The sequence below is a fragment of the Ranitomeya variabilis genome, chromosome 5 (assembly GCF_051348905.1).
Source record: "Ranitomeya variabilis isolate aRanVar5 chromosome 5, aRanVar5.hap1, whole genome shotgun sequence".
NCBI lineage: Eukaryota > Metazoa > Chordata > Amphibia > Anura > Dendrobatidae > Ranitomeya > Ranitomeya variabilis.
The window spans coordinates 266,484,853-266,512,038 of NC_135236.1; the positions used below are offsets into that span (position 1 = coordinate 266,484,853).

At 40.2% G+C, this 27,186-nt stretch overlaps 1 protein-coding gene across 1 annotated transcript; it reads left to right on the forward strand.

Annotated features, from left to right (window-relative positions):
• Positions 1-3,293: 3,293 nt before the first annotated feature.
• On the forward strand, positions 3,294-25,714 carry LOC143773601 (bombesin-like). The gene is made up of 3 exons (XM_077260999.1): positions 3,294-3,528; positions 22,642-22,805; positions 25,388-25,714. Exons 1-3 carry the CDS (start codon positions 3,366-3,368, stop codon positions 25,436-25,438), a joined length of 378 nt encoding a protein of 125 aa, XP_077117114.1. The 5' UTR covers positions 3,294-3,365; the 3' UTR covers positions 25,439-25,714.
• Positions 25,715-27,186: the final 1,472 nt, after the last annotated feature.

Below are 27,186 nucleotides of genomic sequence, written 5' to 3' on the forward strand. Positions count from 1 at the left end.
GCGACGCCCAATGATCAGGAGAACTATTTAAAGGCAATGGGCATGGCCCAGCTTCCTGTTGTGAATTCTGCTTTTGGGCTCCCTCCGGTGGTTGTAGATGGTAATGCAGTTGTCCCTGGGTTGCAGTCCTGGTCAGGTGTATCTGCTGATTGCAGTTCTGACTGGGGTATTTAGGCGTGCAGGATTCATTAGTCCTTGCCAGTTGTCCATGGTTGTTGGGAGGTTTTGGTCCTTGTTTAGTTCCTTCTGCCTTCTGCCAAATCAGCAAAGATAAGTGTCTGGTTTTGTTTCTGTGGCACACATGCTGCGTGCTTAATAATTCTGTGCTATTCATTGTTTTTTTGTCCAGCTTAGATCGTGTCAGTATTTTCTCAGTCTTGTTGGATTCTCTTGAGTGGCAGATATACATTCCATGTCTTTAGTTAGATTGTGGAACTTTTTGTATTATCTGCTGTGGATATTTTTGGAAGGGTTTTAATACTGACCGCTTAGTATTCTGTTGTGAATTCTGTTCTCGAACTCCCTCCTGTGGTCATGAATGGTACTTCGGCGAGTTCTGTCCATGGACTCCCTCTGGTGGCTGTGAGTGGAGCTGCTGGTTCTGAGGTTCCTTCCACAGCTGACCTAGTTTATTCCTAGGCTGGCTTCTCTATTTAACTCCACTCAGATCGTTACTTGATGCCAGCTGTCAATGTTCTAGTACTGGTTCAGTTCTCTCTTGGATCTCTCTGGTGACCTGTCTACTCCAGCAGAAGCGAAGTCCCTGCTAGTTAATTTGTTGTTCATTGTTTTCTAGTCCAGCTTGCTATCATGATTTTGCCTTGCTAGCTGGAAGCTCTGGGATGCAGAGTGGCACCTCCGCACCGTGAGTCGATGCGGGGGTCTTTTTGCACACTCTGCGTGGTCTTTTTGTAGTTTTTTGTGCTGACCGCAAAGATACCTTTTCTATCCTCAGTCTGTTTAGTAAGTCTGGCCTCCTTTGCTGAAACCTGTTTCATTCCTGTGTTTGTGACTTTCATCTTAACTCGCGGTCAGTATTTGTGGGGGGCTGCCTTTTCCTTTGGGGAGTTTCTCTAAGGCAAGGTAGGCTTTATTTCCTATCTCTGGGGGTAGTTGGCTCTTAGGCTGTGAAGAGGCGTCTAGGCAGAGTTAGGTACGCTCCACGGCTATTTCTAGTGTGTGTGATAGGATTAGGGGTTGCGGTCAGCAGAGCTCCCACTTCCCAGAGCTTGTCCTGTGTTAGTTTAACCATCAGGTCATTCCAGGTGCTCCTAACCACCAGGTCCATAACAGTATTCTATCCTATCTTTCCCTATTTAGCTAGAGTGGCCTCTTTTGCTGAATCCTGTTTTCTGCCTGCACGTGTCTTTCCTCTCCTACTCACAGTCAATATTCGTGGGGGGATGCCTATCCTTTGGGGTTCTGCTCTGAGGCAAGGTAGTATTCCTATTTCCATCTATAGGGGTATTTAGTCCTCCGGCTGTGTCGAGGTGTCTAGGGTTTGTTAGGCACACCCCACGGCTACTTCTAGTTGCGGTGTTAGTTCAGGTTTGCTGTCAGTACAGTTTCCACCTACTCCAGAGAAAGTTCATGCGGCTCCAAGGTCACCGGATCATAACAGCTTCCAATCTGAGGATCAGGTAAATTAACCCCGAAACAGCTAGACAAAATCTAGCCGACGCCAATGAGCAAATAGTGGTCAAAAGCGGAACTACCGCTGTCTGTTGGACGACCTGGTCTGAACAGCGTCCGACATGACAATAATATTAACTTATTATAGAGAATGAATTGAATATTACATTAAATCAGGTATAAACTTATTTAGTTACAGGATGTACTATTCTTTAGGAAAGTTGAATTAGTTGCAAATAAGTTTAAAGAAGCTCTCATGGCAGTTTTCATAAATACATAGATGAACTATGAAAAGATAATGTTAGCTCAATGTTTATTAGAATTCCCCATTCCTCTACTATACAGAAATGTATTGGAATAAGTGGATGTCCCATATTACAGGTCTAGTTTTATACTGTCAGTACTGAGTGGACTGTGTCAATCACACATTTCAGGGATGAATAATAGAAAAATAGCACAACACAGACTTCTAGTATTTGAAAAATAGACAAGTCAGGGAAGTTGGCAAGTTCTGCGGACGTGGTTTGCCAACCTCAAAGTAAGCCTATTTATTACAGCCTGTAAACTTGATCAGATGTGCGCAGGGAGGATTTGATGCAGATGAAATTCTGAAGCTCAAAATTCCCATAGTATAAAATTAAAGAAAAATGTCTTTTAGAAAATAGTACAAAACCATATTCTTAACCACAATAATTACAGTATCACACAACCTAAAAGGCTTACATTTGTTCAACAGCAGGAGTGAAACTTTAGAATAAAAGTGAAAATTGACAAATACTGAACTATAGCACTGTATCAAAACTACGGCTTTCTAAAACAAATATCATCAGGGTTTTGCATACATGATATATACGGGTGGTGGATAATTGATTCTTTAAATAAATGTGCTGAAATGTAAAACTGATAATTCACAGATACAGGTTGACCAACATTAAATGTTAATTCAAAAACATCCAGCATGCTCTAAAATTAGAATATAAAGTATAGTATTCTTCACGAGTCCCTGACAATGTTGCTTTGGTCACTGGACGGTCTTCGTACAACCTGTTTTAGCTGTAGTGATATGTGACCGCTGCAGCCAATTACTGGCTGCACTGGTGATGCTGTGGACCACCTCTGCAGGCAGTGATTAGCTGCAGCTGTGACATGCCTGCCCAGCTAAAAGTGGAGTTTCGGAGTAAGCACAGCATTGTGCGAGAAATGCAATGTGGAGTATACTTTTTTCTTTTGAGCGCATGCTGGATGGTTTTTTGAAAAATAGAAATTCAGATGGAGAAGCTCATTAATATTTTTTTTTTAATGTTGCATTGAGTAGAACAAATTGCAATTGTCAGTGATATTTATAAATACTAGAAATTGTGTTTCTAAGATAATTATTAATATTGTTAGAATCCCACACATGATTCTATGTGCACACTGGTTTACGGCTCTGCTGGCACTGTAGGGGTTATTCTATGTTTTTTATGCATCCGTCGCAGTTCACCAGCTGCGCCTGTTGCATGATATCCTATTTCTTTCACACATATTACGTATTAACTTCCACCTGCGCACTATAAGCAAAGTGCCACCAAGGACAGTGGAAATGGTTAAATTCTGCAAACACGTGCGTTACTCCTCACAAGCCTGCTGCCCCCTCCCAGAGAACCTTATATAAAGTGACTGAGGGTAGAGAAGAGAGATCAGAGCACACATCCCTCAGACTCGCACAGCCCCACAGAAGGCACAGCACAGACATGTCTGCAGTTCCTCTCACTAGGATCCTGCCCATCGGGTTCCTTGCTCACCTACTTCTCTTCTCTTTTGTCTCACTCACTGTCTGCGTGGAGTTCACTGACGAAACCGGCAAACTAGGCAAAATCAACGTACTTCAGAGAGGAGGCAACCAGTGGGCAATCGGTAAGGAGAACTTTTACTATTTGCACTCACGAAACTGCCAACGCTAGGTTATAGGGTTAGTACCAGGTACCCCGGCACCATGCAAGACATTTATTTACTCTTATCAACAGCTACTATCAAAGAGAAGTAAAATTAATATTATCTTGGCATTGAAGCTAAACACTAAATGTAAAGACAGGCAGATGACTTGACAACAATGACCTTTGCAATGGCCACAATGACCTTTACAATGGCCTTTTAAGAATATGGTGTCATATCCAGACAGTGACATGTCTGGAGCTTACTCTTTGCCACATGGGTTTTTTTTGCCTTCCTCTGGATCAACATGTTAGGGCATGTTAGGTTAGGCTATGGGTTGAACTAGATGGACGTAAAGTCTTCCTTCAACCTTAATAACTATGTTACTATGTTACTATGTATCATACATGAAAAGAGTCATTCTGGCGTGTACTCATAGGGACGGATTGCCACTTAAGATTTCAGAGGGGAAGTATTCAGAGGCATCAAATGGTCCTAATAACACATAGCTAAAAGGTCAACGTCTTCCAAAAGAGTATAGAAAGCTGTGACCACCAATCAAATATAGTATGAAAAGCAGGATGTGATTATTTGATTAAAAATTAACTTTTAATAAACTCGTTAAAATAAGGTGCCTGAAAAAACACACATATAGGACAAACAGTATATCACCAGGTGATATACTGTTTGTCCTATATGTGTGTTTTTTCAGGCACCTTATTTTAACGAGTTTATTAAAAGTTAATTTTTAATCAAATAATCACATCCTGTCTTCCAAAAGAGTCAGCGACATGTTTCACGGGGTGATAATGCAGTAACGACATAATATGGAGTAATACTATTACTGAAGAAAAGTGATGAAGAAAAAGAAATCATAATGTAACGGAAATTTAAGATGAACTATATGCTTGATTGGTAGTAATCTGTGATACATAAAGTCATACTACATGATTTATGAGGATGGAACTGATTGTATTCTTTGTAATCCTCATGCATAAATGCTCAGAATAATTGAGACGTGTGCTACACCCTGGGGGAAGGTATAGAGACATAGCGAGAAGCAAAGGCTTCATTTGGCAGCACCGATCCTACTTTGAATTGGTAGAGCTGTCAACTCGGTGGCCATTGTCGGATGACGATCATTAACGATCTGACAGTAAAGACCATCGGTAAAGATAATCAAGTCTGTTGTAATAAAACTGACATTCTAATGATGGGGCAAGTATAGACTTTCTTGGCAGCTACTGATAAATACTACAGTTGTGTAGCGTGATACAAGCAATATCTGAGACACTAAAGATCATTTCCACATGGGAAAGTTTAATTATTGTACAAATATTGGACAGATCTAGAGAAATTCTTTATTTCTAACACTTGCTCGAAGCTGGTATAACACACAGATTTCTGACCGGACTGATCCTACAGATATTTTATTAGTTTAGAACCAATTCTTATCTGGAATATCCTAAAATATAACCTTTCTATCCCTTATAATGTAGATACCTGTCAGATACCATTTACACGCTACAATGATTGTGCCAGACAAATTTTTACGCCCGTCAGTCTTGTGTCAGATAAGACAGACTTCACTGAGATCAATCGGCCATTTACACATAATTTAAATTGATGTTAGTCTGATCAGACAGAAATTGGACAGATATCTGATCAGACAGAAATTGGACATGTATCTGATCAGATATCGGTAAATGGAAAAGTCCCCCCTTGTAATATCCATTACATCACACAGTCGGGCACAATGACACAAAAGAAACACACTTTGTAGCTAAATCAGGCTGCCCAATGTTAAAGGGGGATAGCCCACTGTAAACTTTTATCAGTCATTCACAGTTCAGGTAATAAATGTATGATCGTGGGGGTCTCATTGATAGGTTAACTAACCATGATCATGAGAAATCGGGCCCCTTGTTCCCCATGTAAATGGAGCCGTAATGCACATGAATGACCACCGCCCCACTGGACATGTGTAGCCAGTGAATGCAGCGGTGGCCATGCGTGCCTTACTGTTTCATTCACATGAAGGACATGGGACCCCAGTTCTCATGATCGTGGCAGATTGAATGGTCAGATCCCCATCGATCATACCACTATCATCTATTTTTGGATAGGCATTAAATGTTGTTGTTGGACTTATGCTTACCCAAATCATAAAATTAGGTTGATATTAAAAAAGACATTTTCCACAAAATTGTATGCAGCCTTCATTCAAATTACTATTGTAAAACAATAAGGCAGTGGGTAAATTAACAGAGCCAAAAATATGCATATAAATTTTACTCACTGCCAAGCAATCTTCCAGAGCTTAGAGAAATGTCCAGATAATTTGACATATTATAAAATGTTTGAGCCATTTCTAGTTACCGTAATTAGAATTAATATCCTGAGTATGCGTTATTAGGTCTATAATAAAATGGCTGTCAATGTTTCTTAAAAATCAAGTAGCTTAACCCTATGTAAAGGGAATCTGTCACCAGGTTTTTGATACCTAATCTGAGAGCAGCATGATGTAGAGACAATGCCCCTGATTCAAGTGATGTGTCACTTACGGGGCTGCTTGTTGTAGGTTTAATAAAAATTGTTTTATAAGCAGATTATCACTAGAGGACTAGTAATCCTTCAGCCATGTAGTCCTCCATATTCATGAGCTTTGTATAACCCCGCCCCGACCATTGATTGGCAGCTTTCTTTCTATACACAGTGTACACAGACAGTTGGCAATCAATGTGTTGGAGGAGTTATACAGGGTTCAGCATTCAGAGAACTGGCAGATCTGCAGCAGATAAAACAGTAAATTTATCAAAACTGAACCAAAAAGCCCAGTAAGTGACACAACACTGCATGGCGGAGCAAAACCTGGAGACAGACTCCATTTAAAGTTGTACTGATCTGAACTGCAATTACTTCCTCTCTTGATAATGTAATGACTGAACTGCCTATTTGTTATGTAGTTAGTTGGTGAGCTATCAGTGCCTGTCTAGATTATAGCAGTGGTCCACATATTAATAGGTTAGATACGTCCAAGGGGTGCAGATTCCCTTTAAAGAGGATTTGTCAGCTCTTTGTAGTAAGAAATTGTATTTCATAGAAAAAACACAATCTTGCAATATAACTATTATCCCCAGAAAATAAGAAGAGAACCATGGATTGTGTTTAATATATACAAGTTTGTTGAAAACAAAAGTAAAGTCACTGCTGCATAGGTAGTACCGGGTGAAGGGACACAGCGCCTTGTACTCCCTATGCATCAGTGACTTTACTTTTTTTTTTCAACAAACTTGTATATATTAACCACAATCTATGGTTCTCTCTATTTTTCTATGTTTTTTTTAAGCGCCATACATTATTGGTTATTTCAATTTCAAGAACATTATTAATGAGTAACTACTGTATATTTCCCATGATATAACAATTCTGGCTGCTTTTTAACTCTGTGTTTTCATACTTCTGTTACTTGTCTCAGAGTCCTCTGATTTCCCTTGCATACTGTGACACTGTCCAATTAGTACTAACACTCCTCAGAGAAAGAAAATTGCAATACAGAGTTAACAATTTATTCATAAATTTCTAAGAGAAATAGTAGAGAAACAATACAATGCAGAGTTATAAAAAAGGATGCTCAAGATTTTTTTTTTTTAATAAGGAATGCAAGTACAGGGTGGGCCAGTTATATAGATACACCTAAATAAAATGGGTTTTCGTTAGCCCATCTCAGTTCATATTGTAGGGACAGAGACCCTGATTCCAGCAATTTATCACTTACTGGGCTACTTGCTGTCATTTTGACAAAACCACTGTTTTATCTGTTGCAGATCTATCAGATCTCTGAATGCTGAGATCAGAATAACCCCGCCCACAGAGTACACAGAAAGCAACCAAATCAGTCTTGGGTGCGGGGTAATTGATAGCTCATGAATATGCTTGACTACCTGGCAGCAGGTTTTCTAGTCCTCTACTGATAATCTCCTCCTTACATAATTTTGATTTTATCACAACTACACTAAACAGGCCAATAAGTGGTACATCACTAGCATCAGGGTCTCTACCACTACATTATCCTTCTCTCATATGGAGTAGCATAAACCTTGTGACAGATTCCCAAAATTTAACTATAACCACTTGTCACTCAGCTTTTGATGAAGAAGGAATGATGGTGGTCTCAGTTCTTGACTAAGTGTTTTTCTGCTCCACCGCCAGCTCCACCTACCCTTGTTTCTGTGACACACAGCTTATTGTGAACAGTTACTAAATAGAGATGGTCACTGGCAGCATGCCATGCAACTTAAAAACTCCCCTCTGACAAGGAAACATTTGCTCCCAGAGCTTTCCCCTTAAAGGGAACCTGTCACCATGTTTGCCGATACAAGTTATGGCCACCGCCCTTCAGGGCTTATCTACAGCATTCTATAATGCTGTAGATAAGCCCCCGATCCGACCTGCAAGAGAAGAAAAATAACTTATTATACTCACCCGGGGGGAGCCGTCATGCATCATCCACATGAAACAAACAGGAGGACGGCATCACAAGAAGATGGGAGGTGCCAGACCAGGACCTGCGATACCCATCGGACCAGACCGCCCCCAGGTGAGTATAATAAAAGTCATTTTTCTTCTCTTGTAGGTCGAATTGGGGGATTATATACAGCATCATAGAATGCTGTATATCAGCCCTGAAAGGCGGTGGCCGTAACTCGTATCGGACAAACCTGGTGACGGGTTCCCTTTAATGGTCAAGCATAGTACGATGAATTATTAAACACACTTGTCAACAAATAATGTGAATAACTCTTCAAAATAGACAATATACCACACTACTTGAGATCCTCAGTCTCAGGTTAAAGAAGAGATACTGTACATGCCTTAATTGTGCTAAAAAAATAGAACTTTTAAACATGCATTAAAAAACTCTCACAATAAAAATGAGCAGGGATTACCCAAACGGAGTGAGCATGAATAGTGCAGAATTTACATGCATAGATTAAAAGAGTTTGTTCTTATAGTTGAATACAAATACAAATGAAACACAAATGTTAAATATATATATATGTCATAGAGACACATATATATATATACATATATATATTTATATTTACTTCAGCGCGATAATGTTGAAAAGCCGGTAATTCAATTGCCGGATTTTCATTTCTCCTGCCTAAACCCGACATGATACGAGACATGGTTTACATACAGTAAACCATGTCATATCCCCCTTTTTTTTTGCATATTCCACACTACTAATGTTAGTAGTGTGTATGTGCAAAATTTCGGCGCTGTAGCTATTAAATTTAAGGGAAAAATCGCGGAAAAAATTGGCGTGGGCTCCCGCGCAATTTTCTCCGCCAGAGTGGTAAAGCCAGTGACTGAGGGCAGATATTAATAGCCAGGAGAGGGTCCATGGTTATTGGCCCCCCCGTGGCTAAAAGCATCTGCCCCCAGCCACCCCAGAAAAGGCACATCTGGAAGATGCGCCTATTCTGGCACTTGAGACACATATATATATATATATATATATTTTATATTTACTTCAGCGCGATATAGCAGAAAAGCCGATTGCCGGCCTTTCATTTCTCCTGCCTAAACCCGGCATGATATGAGACATGGTTTACATACAGTATTCTGGCACTTGGCCACTCTCTTCACACTCCCGTGTAGCGGAGGGATATGGGGTAATGAAGGTGGATGTCCTCATGAACTGCAGCCTGGGAACTTTTTCCCACGCTCCAGGTCATATGAGGACATCCACCAGGGGGCGCATCACCGCGACTGAAGGTAACTATAGGTCATTGACCTACATTTCCTTCATTCGCCGGGGTTTACAGGCACGAGCACAGCTGCATTATAGCAGAGCTCCTGCCTGTAAACTATTTTAACCCCTTCAGATGGATTTACCTCGTGGGACGTGACAGTTCATCAGAGGGTATGTATATTGTTGGTTTATTATTTTTCCAAGCGAGGGTCTTCAGGTGGATTGAGAGAGCAATAAAATATTAAAACAACCTGTGTGTTTATTTCATTAAAATACTTTTAAATCATGTGTGTGTGTTTTTTTTAACCCTTTCAAACAATTGGATTAATAATGGATAGGTGTCAGAATTGACGCCTCTCCATTATTAATCTGGCTTAATGTCACCTTACAATAGCAAGGTGGCATTAACCCTTCATTACCCCATATCCCACCGCTACACAGGAGTGGGAAGAGAGTGGCCAAGTGCCAGAATAGGCGCATCTTCCAGATGTGGCTTTTCTGGGGTGGCTGGGGGCAGATGTTTTTAGCCACGGGGGGGCCAATAACCATGGACCCTCTCCTGGCTATTAATATCTGCCCTCAGTCACTGGCTTTACCACTCTGGCGGAGAAAATTGCGCGGGAGCCCACGCCAATTTTTTCCGCGATTTAACCCTTAAATTTAATAGCTACAGCGCCGAAATTTTGCACATACACACTACTAACATTAGTAGTGTGGAATATGCAAAAAAAAGGGGGATATGACATGGTTTACTGTATGTAAACCATGTCTCATATCATGTCGGGTTTAGGCAGGAGAAATGAAAAGCCGGCAATTGAATTACCGGCTTTTCAACATTATCGCGCTGAAGCAAATATTAAAAAAGTATGCTTCCCCATTGAATTGCATTGGGTTTCGTGTTTTGGCTGATCCCCGACCCCGACTTTTCAATAAGATCGGCCGATTTCACTTGACCCGACTTTCGATCTCAGAAAATGAAAAGTCGCTCAACCCTAATGGTGAGCAGTATGTGTCAGAGAAATGGAAAACAGTTTTAACAGACTGTACAAACAATGGTGGACCAATATATAGATAGAATGCCAGGATATCCATAAATCTCTGGGTCGCAGACATTCTCTTAAGATGCCGTTGTTCAGTCTCTATTTTTGGAATCATGTGACCTGAGCTCAGGATTAACCAGCTATAGTCACCACCATAAATCCTATCCTGAAGCCTCATCCATGGAAATGCTCATACTATGTTGCTTCACTGGACTCTGGTACATTAATGTTAATTTGAATATCATGCTTCAGATCATTATATAAATACACTGCTCAAAAAAATAAAGGGAACACTTAAACAACAGAATATAACTCCAAATAAAACTTCTGTGAAATCAAACTGTACACTTAGGAAGCAACACTGTTTGACAATCAATTTCACATGCTGTTGTGCAAATGGAATAGACAACAGATGGAAATTATTGGCAGTGATCAAAACACACTCAATAAAGGAGCGGTTCTGCAGGTGGGGACCACAGACCATATCTCAGTACCAATGCTTTCTGGCTGATGTTTTGGTCACTTTTGAATGTTGGTTGTGCTTTCACACTTGTGGTAGCATGAGACAGACTCTACAACCCACCCAAGTGGCTCAGATAGTGCAGCTCATCCAAGATGGCACATCATTGCGAGCTGTGGCAAGGAGGTTTGCTGTGTCTGTCAGCGTAGTGTTCAGAGAAGGAGGCGCTACCAGGAGACAGACCAGTACACCAGGAGACGTTGAGGGGGCCGTAGGAGGGCAACAACCCAGCAGCAGGACCGCTACCTCAGCCTTTGTGCAAGGAGGAACAGGAGGAGCACTGCCAGGGCCTTGCAAAATTACCTCTAGCAGGCCACAAATGTGCATGTGTCTGCACAAACGGTTAGAAACCGACTCCAAGAGGATGGTCTGAGTGCCCAAAGTCCACAAATGGGGGTTGTGTTCACAGCTTGGCATTTGCCACAGAACAGCAGGATTGGCAAATTCGCCACTGGCGCCCTGTGCTCTTCACAGATGAAAGCAGGTTTACACTGAGCACATGTGACAGATGTGACAGAGTCTGGAGATACCGTGGAGAGCGATCTGCTGCCTGCAACGTCCTTCAGCATAACCGGTTTGGCAGTGTGTCAGTAATGGTGTAATATCTTTGGAGGGCCCCACAGCCCTCCATGTGCTCGCCAGAGGTAGCCTGACTGCCATTAGGTACCGAGATGAGATCCTCAGACCCCTTGTGAGACCATATGCTGGTGCAGTTGGCCCTGGGTTCCTCCTAATGCAGGACAATGCCAGACCTCATGTGGCTGGAGTGTGTCAGCAGTTCCTGCAGGAAGAAGGCATTGAAGCTATGGACTGGCCCACCCATTCCCCAGAACTGAATCCGATTGAACACATCTGGGACATCATGTCTCTCACCATCCACCAACGTCACGTTGCACCACAGACTGTCCAGGAGCTGGCGGATGCTTTAGTCCAGGTCTGGGAGGAGATCCCTCAGGAGACCATCCTCCGCCTCATCAGGAGCATACCCAGGTCATTGTAGGGAGGTCATACAGGCAGGTGGAGGCCACACACACAACAGAACATAATTTCCTTGTCTTGAGGCATTTCCACTGAAGTTGGACCAGCCTGGAATTTGATTTTCCACTTTGATTTTGAGTATCATTCCAAATCCAGACCTCCATGGGATATTCATTTTGATTTACATTGATAATTTTATGTTTTATTGTTCACAACACATTTCGCTATCTAATGAATAAAGATTTGCAACTGAAATATTTCATTCAGTGATATCTAGGATGTGGTATTTTAGTGTTCCCTTTATTTTTTTGAGCAGTGTAGTTCAGACATCTATTCTTTAACTTTACCTTAAATACTTGTATACTTTTGGACATTAAAGCAGATTAAAATAGGTTAGAACTTCTTTAACTGGGTGGAAGAATTAGTTAAAGAAGTACCATATTAATAAAAGTTTTGGTAGTCTGAAATATAAGTTAAGGTTCCTTTAAGAAAGATTGATCAATCATTTTGGGAGTATACATTTCAAAACACTACAAAATGACGAGTTACACACATTTATGCCATGTCTGGAGGGGTTTAAAGGGCCCCTGTTATGTTGATGATATTGTCTGATCTGTATGCAGAATGCTATGGAGCATATAACAAGGATATATAGATTTAAGGAAAAAGATTTAGTATTACTAAATGATAGGTATTCCTATTTCGTGATTGGCAACCTTGTATGGATGCACATACGTTCATACGGAGAGAGCTGTCAATCACTATTTAGTACCGCCCCCTGGACTCATATACATAGAATGGATTTGAATAATGAAACATACAAGTTAGACTGAATGTTTTTCCACAAAACATTATAACATTATATCACCCTGTTCAGTTCCCCCTGCTCTATATCATGCTGCCCACAAATAGGATTGCATGTAAAAAGGGGCAGATTTACATTAACATCTATTGTAAAATTACTCCATTCTTCATTTTATATTTATGGAGAGAAGGGAAAAATAATTTGAAGTGAACATGGCATTCATTGATTTAATGGTAAGTTAAAAGTAAGGGCTAAAAATTTATATCAACCTTCACCTCAGTGGTGGACATATCATTAGTGCAACCTGTGCAGTCATACATGGGCCCAAAAGGTAAAGGGGCCCATTTGCAATCCTAAAGCAGGTAAAATTGTACATTATAATGAGCTATTGGATGGCAAAGGGCCACATCCTGTTTTTACACAGGGCCCCTTTTCGGTCTGTGTCCGCCAGTGCTTCCATTATCCATGTAATGCAGGATACTGTTCAATTTTCAGTCTTAGATCATTATTTGCATCCATGCTGAAACCAATAATCCAACGATGAATAATAAGCTTGTAACTAGAATAAAAGATGGATCAGAAGTAACAGTAAACGTCTGCAGGTGATTTGTTATTAACGCTCCCAGCAGTATGCACAACATTGAAAATTGAGTTTCATACAAGACATTATAAATGTGCCCACCTTACCTCTTAGCATTAATAAATAAAAAATGTCAGACTTTACAGCTAAAATATCATTTATAATCATTACAACTGTAATACATATATTAATCTTTCATCAAGTAAGGCCGTGCTTGAAAAGAAAGGCTCCCTACCTGAGCTAACCGCTTCATATATGCATACGAAACAGCTAACCCAAGTCAGGAGACCGAGTGGTCAGGTCCGATCTGAGCGCGATCCGTGAACACAGACCACGTGAAACTGGATTATTCTAATGTACAACTCTGGTTATGTCAGATTATTTAGTGAGTTATGAACTTACAAATATTTTTAGTTATCCCAAACCATACGAGTATTGGAAAGAAAAAAGTAGGAAAAGCTCTTGGGTCTAAATGGAGAACAGTTTCTTCATCCAAGACCCACCACAAGTCAATGTCACCAGTCAGAGCAACGAAACTGACCATATGTCCTCTATTGGCATTTTTTGCATTCATGTACACATCAAAACGTGCTTTTTTCTATTTCTAGAGCTGCACAACACAGATTTAGCTACACTGCCTATTGACATGCTTAACAGTTTTCTTCTTTGTAAAAGGAAGCTGTGCATATGAATTGGCATAATAATGATTTAAAATCAAAGGAGTCCTTAGGGAAATTATTGAAGTTGTGATTAATGATTTAATGATGATTTAAGTAATGATTTAAAACCAAAGCAACGTTTTTAAGGAAGTGTTTTCATGCTGCAGTCAACTTCCTAAAACTGGTGAAACATGGAGAGTTTTTTTTATTTTTTTCCAAGCTTTTTTTCTTAACAATATATAGAAAATATCTTTTTACATGGTTTTGCATTGCAAAACCAAATACAGAATGTTTGTGTATATGTAAGATTATTCAGGAGAAAAGTTTTGTAAAATGAATCCAATAAATTGTATTATATTGTTGGGTTCTGCTGCTGTGATTATGGATCATTTCCAGACAGTTTCCCTGAACTGGACTGAATGTGACACATAAATCAGTTTACTTCATATTTGTAATCTACGTTTATAACGTTTACGGAGGTTAATCTGTTGATGTAATTAAAATGTTACAAAGGAAGGAAACAGAAAAAGAAAATAATTTTATTTTGAAATACTGTAATTTTGTACTTGGTATAATCCAAAACCAAATTACCTTAATTTTCAGAGTTCACGGGCTACCCATCTGTTAGGATGTCCTTCTGGCAGAACCATTGGGACCATTTTTCAGGCATGGTTGAATGGAGTCAAGATGGTACCGCAAATAAAATACCTCTACAATAAAATATATCATATTATTCATGTTTTCATTATCCATATTTTTCATATACTTAATTGGTTTAATTTGATTAGATTCAGGACATTGCCTTCAAAAAGGACCTGACATATCTCTCGACGTGTCTGTGTTAGTAGATACTTGATTTCTGCATGAAATAACATTTGCATTACATTTCCGCCTTTCAACATACTTTGGAGCCTCTTTGGTTTGGTAATATAGGAAAGACCACGGCACTTCTTAGCTCTTAGCCTCTCCAGTGAGCATCCACCACACTGCTCTTAACAGGCCAAAGCATTAGCCATCTTGTAAAGTATGGTACTCCTGATGATGACATGCTAAATGTAATTTTCTTCACTGCACGTACAGAGGGCCGTGGTCTTTCTTAAAATATTATTTGGATATCCATCCTATTACTGACTCGACCATAACTTTTCTTCGATTGGATAGATCCCAAAAAATACATACATACGTCAAAGGCTCTAGGAAACTCCTACATCTAATTTCAGTAGCAGCAAAAAAATAAAAAGTAAAAAAATCAGTCTTCCAAACATGGATAAACCACCACAGGAACCACATAAAATATTCACAGAAAATCTACTCGTACTTGAAAAGTGAAATACTAGAAAAGCTGCTTATGTAAAACTTGTCAAGCAACTTAAAAAATGGAACATGCAAGGACCCACTTACATCCTTCCTTCTTCCCCTTGGTTCTTTTCCCCTTTTCTATATATTGTTTTTATATCTGTATATAATTTTTATTATGGTTATGACATAAACTATATCTTATATTGTCAAGAATTTACCCTCAATCCTGGAAAATTTTCAAAATCTATCTTGTGATGAACTCATTGCCGAGAATTTTTGATGCAATGAATCCTTGAAAAATCTCTTGCTGTTTTTATTATACAAATTGTAATATTTTGTATCCATATAATAAGTTTTACCAGAGTCTTATCTTATTATATAACACTAGATAGTAGCCCGATTCTAACATATGTATGTAGTTTATTTATGAAGATTTTAGAATAATACATTGAATGCACAGGATTCGGCCGGCCGGGCGCGACCAATTAGCGAAGCGTGGTTCAAATCCCGTGCCAATTCGCGGCCGGACTGCACCTGTCACTGATTGTTCGTGGCTGGCCATGCAGTATATAGCACAGCCATGAAGTATATAGCACAGCCACGTAGTATATTGCACAGCCACGTAGTATATTGCACAGCCACGTAGTATATTGCACAGCCCACGTAGTATATTGCCAAGCCCACGTAGTATATTGCACAGCCATGTAGTATATTGCACAGCCACGTAGTATATTGCCCAGCCCATGTAGTATATTGCCCAGTCCACATAGTATATTGCCCAGTCCACGTAGTATATTGCCCAGCCCACGTAGTATATTGCCCAGCCCACGTAGTATATTGCCCAGCCCATGTAATATATTGCCCAGCCCACATAGTATATTGCACAGCCCACATAGTATATCGCACAGCCCACATAGTATATCGCAAAGCCCACGTAGTATATTGCACAGCCCACGTAGTACATTGCACAGCCCATGTAGTTTGTTGCACAGCCCACATAGTTTGTTACACAGCCACGTAGTATATTGCACAGCCACGAGTATATTGCACAGCCACGTAGTATATTGCACAGCCCACACAGTATATTGCACAGCCACGTAGTATATTGCACAGCCCATGTAGTATATTGCACAGCCCACGTAGTATATAGCAATGTGGGCACCATATCCGTTATAAAAAAGAATTAAAATAAAAAATAGTTCTATACTCACCCTCTGTCGTCCCCCCGGATCCAAGCGAGGCCTTTCCCGATGCTCCGGTCCCAAGAGTGCATTGCGGTCTCGCGAGATGATGACATAGCGGTCTCGCGAGACCGCTACGTCATGATCTCGCGAGATCGCAATGCATGGAGCGGTCACCAGAGCGTCGCGAGGAGCGGGAAAGGCCTGTTCCTGATCCGGGGGGGCGACGGACAGTGAGTATATAACTATTTGTTATTTTTTTATTATTTTTAACATTAGATCTTTTTACTATTGATGCTGCATAGGCAGCATCAATAGTAAAAAGTTGGTTACACAGGGTTAATAGCAGCATTAATGGACTGCGTTACACCGCGGCATAACGCGGTCTGTTAACGCTGCCATTAGCCTGTGAGAGCGCTGACTGGAGGGGATTATGGACCAATCAGCGACATGGGATTTCCGTGACAGACAGACAGACAGAAGGACAGACAGAAAGACGGAAATGACCCTTAGACAATTATATAGTAGATTCCATAATTGGATACCTTATTTTTTTAAATATTCAAAACTTTAATACAATTTTTTTTTAAAGAATACAATTTGGTAAACAAAATAAACTTGACATGGCATGGTGTTATTTCTTCTAAAGCCTCCTTACCCTGTCTTGATCCTCTGTTTAGTGGCAGTTCTGCCTTTAGATGAAGATCTGAGGAATCTAAGGCAATTGTATTGCTAGAGACTCAACACCTGAGAAATAATTGAGCACTATGTGGTTGTCAGGTTTATTACTAGGAAGTAGACTAAGGTCAGACCTGACTCGAATCTGGATTGGATAAACACTGACAAAACAGAAGGTCGCAAAGTAGCAGACAAGTCATGTAATTCATAAGAAAATCATATTAATTAGCTACATTACATCAATAATGTAGATATTTGTGATACCAGAGAATTAATATGCGTTCCCATGAGGCTGACTGCTACGTGTTGCTTTCCAAACATTTGCAACAGAAGTGAGAAATTAGATATTTGACAAGCACAAAGCCATGTCAATGCCGCTTATTAACATCTAGCAATGTGCTAATATATTCTGCTCGTTTCCCAATCCACAACATGACCTTTCATTTTCACTTAACTTCCTTGTTTAACATCTAGCGATTTGCCGAGGATCAACGTCACTCTTCACATACAGCCCTTCTGTACCCATAAACCATTAATGTTCCTTCTTGACGTTTTGATTTTTAATGAATTACCTTTGTCTGAATTAGTATATAAATTACTCTTACATAAAAATATGGTTAAAAGCTGCATCATGTTTCTCCATCTAGAGCCGTGTTTCCCAAACTCCAGTCCTCACAGACACCAAAAGATCATGATTTCAGGATTTCCTGTGGAATAATAAGGAAATCCTGAAATCATAATCTGTTGGGGTCTGTGAGAACTGGAGTTTGGGAATCACTGCACTAGAGAAAAACAAAATGATTCAACCTCCAGAGGTAACACAACTTTTTTACCATGAGAATTGTCAATCAATTGGAATAGTCATTCCAGGACCTGGTTACAGGGGGAACGGTTGGCTTAAAAAAAAACTTTGATGAATTTTTAGAAAAAAAATAACATGAACCTCTGTGTGTTAGGCGTTGAGATCCCGCCACTGCACAGGGGGAATCTCGAGCTATGTCCTCTGTGGTCTCCCATTCTTCTTCCAGCGCTGAGGATCCTGCACAGCAGAGACGTTGGTCCCAGCATCTTGCTCCGGATAATGCTGTGCGTCTGGTTGCTGCTGCTGTCCCAGGTCCAGCTATATCAACCAGCATTAGTCAGCGGAGAGCAGATGCTGCTGGGACAAAGTCCAGCTTTTCTACATCTGAGCATACCTGTGAGATGACCGCTCATTGGTCGGAGGTTACATGCTCAGGTCCTCAAGCAGCTCAGATTGGGCCATCAGCAAGGTCCCGGAAGGCTGCGACTTCTCTCATGTTGTGTTTGAGTCAGTGTGATTGGAGCAATTACAGTGCCATGTACTCCATTGCCAGCAGAGCACGATAACCAGCATCTACTAGTGGCATTTGCCAGTGCGAGGCCATGTGCAATTAGTGTGCTTAATTCCCTAGTAAGGGTGGTTAGTGGCGTTCGCCAGTGCGACGCTGCGCGCTAAATCAATTAGTCATGGGTAGTCCAAGTATCACAGGCACGACGCCGTGCATTTAGTGGGTCTAGAGACTCTTACCCCACGTCCTTGGGGCTGAGTCTTGTGACCGAACACTAGCGCTAATTCAGCTGTGCCCTGTGTCAGCTAATAGGGTAACGGAATCTGTGCTCTGCGGTACTTCGGCTCTGTGAAGTAACAGAGCCAGTCGCAAGTACACACCGGGTGACGGTTAACCCACGTGTGTCCAGTGCGATACCACCACTTTTTATCCGCCATTACCGACCAGCCCTAACACTATGTAATTATATAGTGTTCTAATTCTTAATGTTAATCCCATCTGATTTCCACTTGGGGAAGGAAAAAATGTTCTTTTCATCTATGTCCTATAATGTCAACTTTTTGTCAACTGTACGTGGTAATTATGTAACTTGTTTTCTTTATGCATATTATTATATCTGTAGCACATTTGCTTCCCTTTTCTTTTTTTTATCAACAACTTACTTATGTCCATGTAAGGCTATGTGCCCGCAATCAGGAAATAGCAGCAAAAAAATTCTTCAAAACTTTAAAAAACAAGATGGATCAATATTTAGTCTATTATCTGGCATTTATTGGTTGTTTCTGAAGTAACTGATAAATCACTATCAATTGTGAATAGTTAAAAATCAGCTTTCTGGCTAACATTTATTCCATATTTATGGCCAGCTAAGGACAATAGTTTTGTTTGTTTTCAGGCAAAATGATGCAACACTATGAATTACTTTAAATGCCTTGCATCGTGCAGTCCCCTGTACTGTAGATGATTCTGAAAGTGACTTTATCTTCATGCTGTGGACAATTTTTGTCGTTACCTCTAGTGATGAGCGAGTATGCTCGTTACTCGAGTTTGTATGAGCATGCTTGGGTGGTCTCCGAGTATTTCAGCGTGCTCGGAGATTTAGTTTGTGTCGACACAGCTAAATGATTTGAGGCTGCTAGACAGCTTGAATACATGTGGGGATTCCTTAACAAACAGGCAATCCCCACAAGTATTCAAGCTGTCTAGCAGTGGCAAATCATGCAGCTGCATCGACATAAACTAAATCTCCGAGCACATCAAAATACTCAAAGACCACATGAGCATGCTCGGAGAAACTCGAGTAGTGAGCAGACACGCTCATCACTAGTTACTTCCCCTTCTTCCAAGAGTTATGATTTTTTTTTTTTTTCTTTGTAGCCTTGTTTTTCAGGGACACGTTGTAGCTTGGAAAGACACCCATCATTTTACAATACAATATACTGGAAAACAGGGAAACTAAATCCCCAGTGCAGTTAAATAACCACCAATTCCGCCATTGTTTTGGGGGTTTTGTTTTTACATTCTTCATTGTGCGGTAAAAATGACCTGTCAGCATGATTTTGAAGGTCAATCAATATAATTATGCCGAACTTTTTTTATTATTTATTTCGATAGAGCTGCATAAAGGCTTGCTTAATTCATACCATTAGGGGTGCATCTGAAGTTTAAATAAATTTTTATTGCATTTTTTAGCACTGTGTAGCAACTAAAAAACTGCAATTCTTGTGTTTTGATTAATTTTGTGTATGGCATTTACCTTACAATTTAGTTTTACAGATGGGGTGATACTAAATATGCTTTATGCTTACTTTTTATTTTTTTACTTTTATCTAGGAAAAGAGGAATGCTTCAATATTTTTATTTTTTGAAACATTTTCTATTGTTTTTAGGAAACTGAACTACAACTGTTTCATTGTTTGTATCACAATATATAGAGAAAGTTACGATCTTTTATGGAGACCAGCCATAGACTCAGCTCTTGAGCTCGTGTGGAACCGACACAGGATGTACTATTAGGCCGGCGTCACACTGGCGAGTTTTACGGACGTATGAGCGCTGAAAATACACCCGTAAAATACGCATAACACACGGCCCAATGATTCTCTATGGCCCAGCTCCTATCTGCCATATTTTACCGATCCGTATTATACGATCTTCTACGGCCGTACAAAATCGCAGCATGCTGCGTTTGTCACCGTAATGCGGAAAAAAATCGCCAATGAAAGTCTATGGGGCGAGAAAAATACGGATTACACACGGACCAGCAAAGTGACTTGCGAGAAATACGCACCGGTGATAGAGAGAAAAGCCGGTAATTCAATTGCCGGCTTTTCATTTCTCCTTCCCAAACCCGACAGGATATGAGACATGGTTTACATACAGTAAACCATCTCATATCCCTTATTTTTTTGCATATTCCACACTACTAATGTTAGTAGTGTGTATGTGCAAAATTTTGGCGCTGTAGCTGCTAAAATAAAGGGTTAAATGGTGGAAAAAATTGGCGTGGGCTCCCGCGCAATTTTCTCCGCCAGAGTGGTAAAGCCAGTGACTGAGGGCAGATATTAATAGCCTAGAGAGGGTCCATGGTTATTGGCCCCCCTGGCTACAAACATCTGCCCCCAGCCACCCCAGAAAAGGCACATCTGGAAGATGCGCCTATTCTGGCACTTGGCTACTCTCTTCCCACTCCCATGTAGCGGTGGGATATGGGGTAATGAAGGGTTAATGTCACCTTGCTATTGTAAGGTGACATTAAGCCAGATTAATAATGGAGAGGCATCAATTATGACACCTATCCATTATTAATACAATAGTATCCCACCGCTACATGGGAGTGGGAAGAGAGTAGCCAAGTGCCAGAATAGGCGCATCTTCCAGATGTGCCTTTTCTGGGGTGGCTGGGGGCAGATGTTTGTAGCCAGGGGGGGCCAATAACCATGGACCATGGAAAATTGCGCGGGAGCCCACGCCAATTGTTTCCGCCATTTAACCCTTTATTTTAGCAGCTACAGCGGCAAAATTTTGCACATACACACTACTAACATTAGTAGTGTGGAATATGCAAAAAAATAAGGGATATGAGATTATGAGATGGTTTACTGTATGTAAACCATGTCTCATATCCTGTCGGGTTTGGGAAGGAGAAATGAAAAGCCGGCAATTGAATTGAATTACCGGCTTTTCACATATATCGCGCTGAATTAAATATAAATACAGAATATATATATATATGTGTCTCAATGACATATATATATATATATATATATATATATACTGTATATATGTTTTACCGAACATTTGAGCACATAAATCCATAAGATGTCGTTTTTGCAAGCCTGCGAGAAAATACCGCAGTACGGATGCCATATAGATTACATACGGAGGATGCCATGCACAAAATACGCTGACACACCCTGCTTACGGATGACATACGGATCACTATTTTGGGGACTTTTCTGCATATTACGGCCATAAAAAACGGACCGTATTTACATACGCTGAGTGTGACGCCGGCCTTAGAGATGCAAAAATGATGTCTTATGGTCCATTTAAAAAAGTTGTTCAGAGATTGTTAACTGACCTCATTACACAGACTGACAACTTCTAATGGGGACAGAATTATTGCTAATATGATTGTTCTCTTCCCATAGACTATCATGTTATAGGCAGCGCATCCTCTGTTTATGGAACAATATGCTGCTGATAACTATGATTTGTAAGCTGGAATAAACTCTCCAATCACCCAACGAACAAGCATTTTTTTCATTCATCACATGATTGACATCATTTGATAAGGAATGATCTTTTTACAAACACTCGTTTTATGATTGTCGGCTCAAATAAAGGCACCTTAATTCTCAAACTTAGTCTTCCCTTTGGTTCCTATCTGCCGAGACAATCGTTACTTGTCAGGGGAGGTGTATGGGATGATATGATTAAAGACACTCCCTCCCAACAGCCTATATGAAGGGGTCTCTACTAACAGCAGAATTTAGGAAATAAACTAGCAGGATTTGAATGAACTCTGATCCTCGTGGTCACAGACAGGTGTCAGCTGTCTAACACAGCCAGCACCTGGCCTATATTGAGTAGGCTCAGCTACTGGATCCGCTCCAGAGATTCCATGTACATTTGTGTTAAGGTTGTCCATTTTAAAAGTTCTTCTTTAATTCAAAGTGTGTGCAATGCACTTTAAGATGGATGTCTGTATTAGTTTTAGGCTGTTATAGTAATGTAGTTATGAAAAAACAACAATGAATGTCACATCATTTATCTGATCAGGGCACTTTATGGGAAAGAAGAGTCTTCAGGACGCGTATAGACTGAGTGAACAAGATTTGGAGGAATCAGCTGTCTTCCCTCCACGCACTATGGAAAGCATCAGAGCTGGGCTTTTACAAGAGCAACGCAGAGCACCATCACCCATTCAACTTCAAGGACCACAGGTATAATGGACACATTATTAAGGTGTTCTCTTAAAACTAGAAAAAATATTCAAGCAGTTGCTTTTATGGCTGAAATTTACACAAGCCTATATTAGACATTAAATAATGCTGGTTAGTTCTCCTTACCAATCACCGAAAGTATTAGTGTAAGTTGAGACATGACAGAATATTTCCTACCCTGATCTGACAGCAAAGAGAATATAAATCCATAGTTTTTCCATTACAAACTCTGCATGTGTCACAATCTGCAGATTCCCTGCAAAATTCAACCAAACACATTACAGTGATGACATTGTTGTGAACATCTGCAGCATTTCTACAAAAGAATGACTTGCTGTACTTTTTTTTTACTTTCCAGCCCGCTTGTTTTTAGGGTATGTGTAGACGATCAGTAAACACTACAGGCTGGATGCTACGTACTTCTGCAGCGTCCAACCTGCAGCATCCAGATGATACAACATAGTGGATGGGATTCATAAACAAGAACACGGAGGAAAAAAGTCCACTTCAACATATTTAGAAAACAATATTCAAAAGGTTTATTAAGTAATCAATCATGTACAAATACAAATATGTAAAATACAAAACATGGGTGTATTGTCAATGCAGCCATATAGCAGAAGACACATAAAGGAGAAAATGCGGCAATGACCAAGTCAGGGGGGGAGCTCACAAATAAACCTTTTGGGTGGCAGCGTCAATTCGAAGTATAAAGAAAACGTATGACCAAATGCAATCACTATGTCTAACTCACATGGCTAAATAGCCCAAAGTACAAGATCATAACTTCATATGTGCATATAGTTGCTGCTTACCCATTGTGAATCAGGTATGTCCTCCCCACCTCACTCGGTCCCCCCGGACGCGCGTTTCGCGTGGCTTTTTCAACAGGGTGAGCAGCAACTATATGCACATATGAAGTTATGACCTTGTACTTTGGGCTATTTAGCCATGTGAGTTAGACATAGTGATTGCATTTGGTCATACGTTTTCTTTATACTTCGAATTGACGCTGCCACCCAAAAGGTTTATTTGTGAGCTCCCCCCCTGACTTGGTCATTGCCGCATTTTCTCCTTTATGTGTCTTCTGCTATATGGCTGTATTGACAATACACCCATGTTTTGTATTTTACATATTTGTATTTGTACATGATTGATTACTTAATAAACCTTTTGAATATTGTTTTCTAAATATGTTGAAGTGGACTTTTTTCCTCCGTGTTCTTGTTTATGTATTGGTTTGGAGTAGTCCCAGAAGGGCAGCTGAGGAGTGCCTAGAGAGAGTTGGTATTTACCACTCATTTATACAAAGTATATCAGTGCTTCATGACTGTAATATTAAATAGTGGATGGGATTACAAGAAATCCCATGCCCACAATGCGTCCAAAGACACCCGTGGCTCACCCGCAGAGACGGACATGCAGCGCGTCTCTCCAGACAGCAGCATGTCAATTTCACCCAGTAAATGTATTGGACGCGGTGAATCCGCATGGTTCAGTGAACACATGTGGATTCACCTGCATTCAATAGACGGCAGCACATTGGACGCTGCGCACATGTGCTGCATCCAAAGAACTGCCACTTCCCGATTGTGTGTACATACCCTTAGGGTAGAAAATTTCTGCTACATGTAGAAGTTTAGTGTTCTCAAAACCCCATAGACACGTATTGTGCCATCATGTTTTTTTGAGTGTTTGATGAGTTGATCTTTTCATTACTACCATTTTTTGCATTTAAGACTTTTTAATAGATTTGTTTTAAATAACTAAAATAAATAAATAACCTTTATTTTTATATAGCGCTAACATATTCTGCAGCGCTTTACAGTTTTGCACACATTATCATCGCTGTCCTCACAATCTAGATTCCCTATCAGTATGTCTTTGTAATGTGGGAGGAAACCGGAGTACCCAGAGGAAACCCACGCAAACACGGGAAGAACATACAAACTCCTTGCAGATGTTGTCCTTGGTGGGATTTGAATCCAGGACTCCAGCGCTGCAAGGCTGTAGTGCTAACCACTGAGCCACCTCCTATAAATGAAAAAAAAAATTTAGGAGGTGAAATGAACAAAAAAAGACACCAATAGGGGACATAGCATAGCACTGAATTGTTCTTGTCAGTGAAACCCTGATAGTTGTCATATTGTCTTACTTCTTGCAGGGAGTAATAGGAGTATGATAACATTTGGGCTACATTTGGCCCCCAGCTTCCATGGAACCCATAATCATACTGCGATCACTACTGACCACAACATTTGAGGGGCTGAGCAAGTGGGATTAAACATATTGGCAGAATTTTGAATGGTTTTTGAAAATACACATGATACAGTATATCTAATTAAAGAAACCCAGGAGATTTCTCTACAGTGAACACAATTGACTATTTCACAGTTGTAGGATCTATAAGGTTATTGTAAAATCTGATCTTTTGGACCATAGGAATGTTTCACTACGGTATTTCCCCATAGGGGGCACTATAAGTTTGTTTAATGGTTTATGCTAAATGCCCTACTGCTAAATCTGTGCACTGCTTACTACTAATATTATCTTTTGCTAATAGTCTCATTCTTACCTTTCAGCGAATACTAAGGAAACTCCTGGAGCAGTATTTTAAAATGTCCCAGAAGTAGAGAAGATATTTATTTCTTGTATATATAAAACTTATAAATATATTTGTGCCTGAGATCCCAAACTTATTTCAGACATTCCAAAGGCTATTGTTTACAAATAAAAAGAAAATACTATTGAAAATGGGAGTGTTTTCATTCAGAATCCTACATTTCATTTCTCTATGTAAAGTGATACCAAGTAGATCCTTCATGCTAAACATGTGCAGTATCCTTTGTGCCATTTTACACAGTGTTCTATCTAAGCAAATCTATAAATAAAAGGCGTTCTTTGCACACAAAGTAGAACATCATTCTCTCTGTACCAATGTTTTGATGTATTTCACATCCAACCGCTGAGTAACGACAAGGAATGTAAAGAAAACATGTAAGATAGATAGGTAGACTTTGGTATTGAAAAACTACCTGCAACATTGATTTTATATTTTTTTTTAACTACACTTCTATTGATTTTTGTTTTCCCACCGGCGATATCATAAGCAGCAGGGTGCAGTCAATGCAGCAATTCCATATTTTTGTAAAGGCCATGATCATCAAAGGAAGGCCACAGGGCGATGGATTCTTTTTCATGTTTTAGTCTCTTCCTAGGACCTAAGGGTATCAATAGCTGAGGTTTTCTAGCTGAAATAATTTCATGGTCAGCAAACAGAAACCCTGAGATTATGAGCAAAATGTGATTCTTACTATAATAAGTTTAGATGTCACCCACACAACCAAGACTTGTACACAGAGTCAGGACAGTAGTGCATGGAAGTCATTTTGCTGCCCACAGTCAGTTTTGTTGCGGAGTGTTTTCCCCCCATTTATTAGCCACTGTTCCTGTACCACACATCCTATAAGTGTCTTCAACGTGGACCAGAAGTCAGTCTCTTTATGCATTCCTACTACAGACATAGAAGATCTCTCAGGAACTCCCAGAGAGACTGACAGCTGGTCCATGCTGAACAGGGCCGGACTGGGACTAAAATTCAGCCCTGGCATTTGAAGTTACACAGGCCCACTTGTCACACGGTGACTGTATAATACCTTTGTACACTTGTAGGCAGGGCCGGTTTTAGGCAAAGTGGGGCCCTAGGCAAAGTTTAAAATGGGGCCCCAAATGCTAACATATTGCACATCATACAAAAGCATTTCGGTTGTATTTACTTACATGCGCTGATCTCAGGCCGCTAAATGAGTTTGATCGACCATACTGAAGTTGTTCAACGCTTGTTTCCCGGCCTCTTTCCACCGTCTGAGACAGAATGATGGGACAGAACGATCACTAACAGATCACCATACAGTATCATGTTATCAGCAGCACATCTACAGTTTACGCTGGCGATGTGCTGCTGAGAACAATGATTTTTGTTCCGGCAAAAAAAATCTGAATATGCAGCATTTTACTTGTTTAGTAAAATATACCCCATAGTCCTCCATATATTATAATGTGCACCATAGTCCTCCATATATTAAAATACACTGCTCAGTCCTCCACAGAGCATAATACACTCCTCATAGTGCTCCATATAGTATAATGCACCGCCATAGTCATCCATGTAGTAGAATTCACTTCCCATAGTATAATGCACCCCATAGTTCTTCATATAGTATAACGTATTCCCCATAGTCCTCGATACAGTATAATGCAGCCCACATACAGTATAATGCAGCCACCACCCTACAGAGTATAATGTAACTCCCCATAGAATATAATGCAGCCCCCCCAATAGAGTGTGATGAAATCACCCCTCATAGAATATATATATAAT

Coding starts and splice junctions, on each gene's coding strand:
- LOC143773601 (XM_077260999.1), top strand. CDS start 3,366: ATGTCTGCAGTTCCTCTCACTAGGATCCTGCCCATCGGGTTCCTTGCT. Junction 3,529..22,641: donor AGGCAACCAGTGGGCAATCG/GTAAGGAGAACT, acceptor TTATCTGATCAG/GGCACTTTATGGGAAAGAAG. Junction 22,806..25,387: donor TTCAACTTCAAGGACCACAG/GTATAATGGACA, acceptor CTTACCTTTCAG/CGAATACTAAGGAAACTCCT.